The sequence below is a fragment of the Pseudozyma flocculosa genome (genome assembly GCF_000417875.1).
Source record: "Pseudozyma flocculosa PF-1 unplaced genomic scaffold scaffold00021, whole genome shotgun sequence".
Lineage (NCBI taxonomy): Eukaryota > Fungi > Basidiomycota > Ustilaginomycetes > Ustilaginales > Ustilaginaceae > Pseudozyma > Pseudozyma flocculosa.
Window position 1 is genome coordinate 407,532 of NW_006920889.1, and position 5,483 is coordinate 413,014.

The 5,483-nt window shown below is 64.3% G+C and overlaps 4 protein-coding genes across 4 annotated transcripts in view; 2 read left to right on the forward strand and 2 right to left on the reverse strand.

The window, feature by feature from the left end:
• The window catches only part of PFL1_06938 (uncharacterized protein), a gene marked incomplete at both ends in the record, with an annotated part of 5,702 nt that extends 4,475 nt beyond the window's left edge, over positions 1-1,227 (forward strand). The window contains 5 exons of the mRNA XM_007883331.1: positions 1-3; positions 92-249; positions 367-604; positions 738-1,085; positions 1,222-1,227. The exon at positions 1-3 is cut by the window's left edge and continues 1,360 nt beyond it. Coding sequence (XP_007881522.1) covers positions 1-3; positions 92-249; positions 367-604; positions 738-1,085; positions 1,222-1,227 — 753 coding nt within the window. The remainder of the gene's footprint in view (positions 4-91; positions 250-366; positions 605-737; positions 1,086-1,221) is intronic.
• An 830-nt stretch (positions 1,228-2,057) lies between these two features.
• On the reverse strand, positions 2,058-3,184 carry PFL1_05749 (uncharacterized protein; the record flags this gene model as incomplete). Its single annotated transcript, XM_007883283.1, has 3 exons — positions 2,058-2,122; positions 2,238-2,622; positions 2,756-3,184. The coding sequence occupies 3 exons, from the start codon at positions 3,182-3,184 to the stop codon at positions 2,058-2,060; spliced, it is 879 nt and encodes a 292-aa protein (XP_007881474.1).
• A 613-nt stretch (positions 3,185-3,797) lies between these two features.
• PFL1_05750 (uncharacterized protein) lies at positions 3,798-4,674 on the forward strand (the record flags this gene model as incomplete). The annotated part of the gene is made up of 4 exons (XM_007883284.1): positions 3,798-3,925; positions 4,043-4,220; positions 4,324-4,418; positions 4,524-4,674. The coding sequence occupies 4 exons, from the start codon at positions 3,798-3,800 to the stop codon at positions 4,672-4,674; spliced, it is 552 nt and encodes a 183-aa protein (XP_007881475.1).
• Positions 4,675-5,137: 463 nt separating this feature from the next.
• Positions 5,138-5,483, reverse strand: part of PFL1_05751 (uncharacterized protein) — a gene marked incomplete at both ends in the record, with an annotated part of 1,648 nt that continues 1,302 nt past the window's right edge. Inside the window, one exon of the mRNA XM_007883285.1 lies at positions 5,138-5,438. Within this exon, the coding sequence (XP_007881476.1) occupies positions 5,138-5,438 (301 nt within the window). The remainder of the gene's footprint in view (positions 5,439-5,483) is intronic.

The window sequence follows — 5,483 nt, forward strand, 5'->3', positions numbered from 1 at the left end:
CGGGTCCAAGAGGGGACAGGCGCGCGGCGAGCACGGTCCGGACGGCTGGAGCACCGTCGGAGGGCCACCGGCCCCGCCTCGCCCCGCCAAGGTGGGCGACCTGTCGGCGTTCGGCAAGATCGAGCGCGGCGGCTCCAACCGTCCGCTGTCGTTCGGTGGTCCGGGCGGCGTGTTTGCCAAGAAGAACCAGAACAAGGGATCCGAGGACGGCAGCCAGCCACCAACACGGACCAACTCGACGACCAACATGTGAGTGAAGCCGAGAGCGCGAGCGCGAGTGCGCAACATCGTGCCAGTCGCCCATTCAACGGAGATGCTGACCGAGCCCACCGAATTCTGCCCCAACCCCCTCTCGCACCGGCGCAGGTTCTCGCTGCTCAACCAGAGCGGCGACAACGAGGGCGCGGCTGCCCCGGCCGAGGAGCCGCAACGGCCCAAGCTCAACCTGCTGCCGCGGACCAAGCCGGTGCCCGAGGCCGACAAGCCCGAGGCCAAGGCAGACAAGGCCGAGATGTCGGACGAGGAGGCCAAGCGCAAGATTGGCAACGACGTCAAGGAGTTCCTCGAGATCAAGGACGTCAACGAGGGCCTTGCCGCGTACAAGGTGAGTCTCGACCCGGATTGCGATGCCAGCAGCATCCCGTCGATGCCGAGTCGCTTGACCTTCATGGCCCGCTGACCCAGTACCTGTTTTTTCCGCCGCTGCTTTCGCCGCACTTGCACTCGACAACCCTCAGGAGCTGCCGTCGAACCGCCGCTCCGAGTTCATCGACAAGATTGTCGGCACGGCGCTCGAGAAGAACAAGGACGCGGTCGACAATGTCGCCGCCCTCCTCGCCAAGCTCTCGTCCGAGGACGTGCTCGACGAGGCGACGGCCTTTGCCGGCTTCGAACCCCACATGGAGTTCCTCGAGGACGCATCGATCGACATCCCCAACATCTACCCCTTCATGGCCTCGTTGCTGGTCAGCAGCAAGCTGTCGCAGGACAAGATCGAGGAGCTGGGTGCCAAGATTGAGGGCGAAGGCATCAAGACCCCCAAGGACAAGCTCCTTGAAAAGGTTGCGGCGGCTCGCGAGAGCTCGGTGAGTGTCGCCTGTTGACGGCGCAGCGGCAGCCCGATGCCCGACGCCCGTCGTTCCGAGCCGAGCAAACTAAGACGTGGTGCTGAACATCCGGGCCATTCCCGCTTCTTCCGGCACTCCATGCCCCGCTCTACAGGCCTGATCCAACCACCCCACCAGCGTTTCCTGCGCTGTCGCAGGCCGGCGACAAGGTCGGTCGGTCGGTCGCTTGATCGATCGGGTGATGGTTGGATCACCAGGCAGACGGGCCGCAGGCAGACGGCCGGCTCATGGCTCGGATGCGTCAACCTCTGCCTTTGCTTGCCACGGACGCTCTGCAGCGCTCGCTCGAGGGCCGCCTCGCTCGTCGGCCCACGTCCTCCTCGTCTTGAAGTCATCCGTCGCGTTTCCCATCGTCGACTCGAGAACCGGCTCCCACCGACCCTGTCAGCCCAGGCTCCTGCGTGTATTTACCCTTTTTCTTCTCCTGCCCCCCGCCTTTTTTGTCGTTCACCAACGGCGTGCCGGCCAAGCCATCGCCAATTGGGGGTCCTTTGCTATTTCCTCTTAACCCCTCCATCTTAGCGACATCTTCGCTCCTCGGGTCGTTTTGTCGTCCTATTCCCATCTCTCTCTCCCCTTGCTTCCCCGCCGTTTCGTCTCGCTCTCACATCATAGAAGGGGTCGAGGGGGAGAGATTGTTTTGCCTTGGCGATGAGGGAGGACCTTGAGAGACGTGATTGCTGCCCTTCCTCTGCCTCGCCTTGCCCTGCCGTGCCACCTTTGATCGCGGATTGACAATGACGGCACAGGCATACGTCCCGACACAGCAGCAGCAGCAGGTGCATGGCAGCGTCTTCTGTTCACGGCAGCAGCAGCAGCAGCAGCGGGGATGCTCGGAGGTTCCAGCGGTGGCTATACGCCCAGGTCTACAGGACAAGAGGATGTGCAGACTGGCTAGTATCGAGATGCGGGTGGCGGAGCGGCGGCTAGTCAGTTGTGGAGGAACTTGGCGTGCCACTTGATATGCTCGGGCGCAAACGTCGAGATAAAGTAGTCTGCGGGCAGTCGAGAGCGGGCGCCAGGGGAGGGAGAGGGGGACAGGCAGGTATGAGCGGTTGGCAACGAGAGCAGGGGGGCAGGACGAGCCGGCAACGGCGCCCGGTGACTCACAGCTGTGGTCGTATCCGTCCTGGAGACGGACCTGGACCCTCTGGTCGTCGTAGCCGCGCTCGCGGACGGCGTTTTGGAAGTGTTCGGGGAGGAGCTGGTTCTGCTTGTAAAAGTCGTCTGCGGTGCCCGAGTCGATGAGGATGTCGAGGGGCCGCTCGGCGGGCGAGAGCGACGAGACGAGGAGCGTGGCGTCGTACTGGCTCGCCTCGTCGGCCGGGTTCTGGAGGTAGCCCTTGAAGGCCTTTTCGCCCCAGGGGCAGGCGGTCGGGTTGCAGATGGGCGAAAAGGCCGAGCAGGAACGGTACTGGCCCGGGTTGCGCAGGTACAGCGTCAGGGCGCCGTGGCCGCCCATCGAGTGACCAAAGATTGAGGCGCGCGACGTGTCCTGAGTGCCCGGGAGGAAGAGGGAGGGACAAGGGCGGGGTCAAGCACAGACGAGACCGTCAGCGGCACGACCACTACCACCACCACCACCACCGCCGCCGCCGCCATCTGTGCGCGTCGCACGAAGCACTCACGATTCCGAGTCCGAGCTGGTCGACCTTGGCGGGCAGCTCCTTTGTGATGTAGTCGTACATGTTGTAGTGCTTGCTCCAGGGCTGCTTTGTGGCGTTGAGGTAGAAGCCGGCGCCGGAGCCAAAGTCGTAGCTGTCGTCCTCGCCGTCAATCTTTGCGCCGCGCGGGCTGGTGTCGGGAAAGACGATGGCGACGCCGGCGTCGGCGGCGGCGTTGAAGAAGCCGCCCTTTTGCGCCGCATTGTCCTCGGTGCAGGTGAGGCCCGAGAGGTAGTAGAGCACAGGCACCTTGGACGACGACGACGACGACGACGACGACGAGGGGACAAAGACGTTGATGTTGGTCTCGAGGCCGCCGAGAGAGGACGAGGTGAACGAGTATTTGTACAGGTGGCCCGATGCGACCTTGTTGGTGGACTTGGGAGAAGACATGGCTGGGTCGGATCGTCGGATTTGCGGCGGTGGGATTCGTGGTGGCAGTGAGGATGATGGCGTGGTGATGGCTGCGCGGGCGTGGGCCGGTGGGGGAAGCGGGTGCGGGTATAAGTAGTCTGGGATTGGCGGCCGGCGCAACTCGACGTCGAGGCAGGCCCGAGAGTGACGCTCGTCATCGTTGTCCGGTGGGCCGCTTTGGCTGCCCTGTGCGCCGCCCTGACGCTGCTGACCGGTCCGGTTGGCCGGTGGCTGGCCTGGCCTGCCTGCTGGCTGGCCACCGCGATTGCCACCCGACGCCATGTCAGGCAGCATCACTGCTCCGGCCGAGAGACGCAAGACGGCGGCTCAGTCGGATCCGGGTGTGGCATTGACCTCGACTCGACTCGACTCGCCTCCACCTCTGACAGGCCCCGGCTTGCTTCCTGTTCCTTCCGATCCTTCGCCTTCTTTCCTCCTCGTCCCCCATCCTCGTACCGCTCTTCGAACATCGACAACTCTCATCATGGCCTCCAGATCCCTACTGCGCGCAGCACCAAGACGGCTGGCCTTGCCGTGCCCCGGCCCGTCATCCGCTCGTCCTCAGCCTCGTCTTGTGGCGACACTGGCCTCGATGTCCACCAGCCTCTCCTCTCCGTTACCTCGTCGTGTCAAGCCATCCCCTCGTCCCCTGTCTCTCGATGCGCCTCGCTGCTTCTCCAACTCTGCAAACCGGCGCAATGCACCAAACTATACCATCAGGTGAGCCCGTCGTCTACGGCCATCTGCACAAACACCTGCGCTCCGCTCAGACTCACACCCTCGACCTGCCCTGCTGTGTTACGCTGCCTCCCACCTCTGTCCCCCGGGCACTCGCAGCAACCTAGACGAACGGACCTACCACGCGCTCTCGAACGGCGTGCTCGACTCGCTAACTGAGCACTTCGAAGCCCTCATCGAGGAGAGCGACATTGACGCCCTCGAGCAACGCGCCGCCCGCGACAAGCTCGGCCCGCAGCGCGGCGCACCCACCACCGAATGGGACGTCGAATGCGCCGTGAGTAGCCCCCCCACCGCACCCGTCCATGCCCCTTCTCATCATCGCAGCGCATCGACTTACCTCCCGCCTTCTCCCCGTCCCGTCTCGACCGCAATGACAGACGGGCGTCATGAACCTGAGACTCGGGCCGTACGGCACGTATGTCATCAACAAGCAGCCGCCCAACAAGCAGATCTGGCTCAGCAGTCCAACGAGGTGCGTTGCCAGCTCGTCGCTGCGTCGACCCGCTCCACTTCACAGCCGCATTCGAATCACGCCAAACTGACCGTCGAGCATCGCATCCACGGCCCACGCACGCAGCGGCCCGAAACGGTTCGACTACGACGAGTCGCACCGGGCCTGGTTCTCGCTCAAGGAGGGCCAGCTGGTCACGCTCAAGGAGCTCCTCGACTCGGAGCTCTCGCGCGTCTTTGACACCGCCGTCGACGTCGACCTCGACCCGCACCCGTGACCGTCCCGTGCCGTGATAGCAATACGATAGCCAGTAACCACGCTGTCAAGGCCCCTCCCTGCATCGCGGCCAGCCGCCGTTCACGCTCCGCTCCGTCGACTGCGTGGGGGGGTTTAACGAGTGGACATACGACTTAGGGCCTAGATGGCGATGGGTGCGTGCGTAGGGTGCGCGGCGGTGCGTGGTATTAACAAGCGGTATCGGACACGACGGGCCAACGGGATGGCGATGACAGGTTACTCGACCACGGTGGGGTGGGAGAGAGCGGATCGCGGCGAGACAAGGGATCGACGGCCAAGAGGGAAACAGAGGAGCGGACCAGGAAGAGTCAAGGGGGGGCGGTTGACACGACAGATGCGCGGACGTCAAGACAAGGGCTGGGGCGGGTGGGGTGAGGTGGCATGGGCGGGGATGCTAGACGACGTTTTCAGGAGGACAGGGAGGAGGGGGGGTGGTCAACTTTTTAGTTGATCGGGAGCGAGATGCAACCAAAGTTGATGAGGCCGTCCTGGGTAACGTTCTGGCAGCACACGGGCGAGCTCTTGCACTGGTTCTGGATCGTGGCGCCAATGATGGGGATCGAGTTGCAGTTGAGGCCGATGTTGCCGGCAAGGACGTCGTTGATGCCCGCCAGGCCAGCGAGGGCCTCCTTCTTGCTGTGGTCCTCGATGACCTGGTTGCAGCACTTGACTTCGCCGATCGAGCACATGCCGGCGCCGGCGCCTCGCCGCGCGGGCGCGGGCGCTGGCCGACGGCCGTCGTGGCTGACGGCGCGCTTGGCCATCTCCTCGTCGTACTCGGCGGCGTAG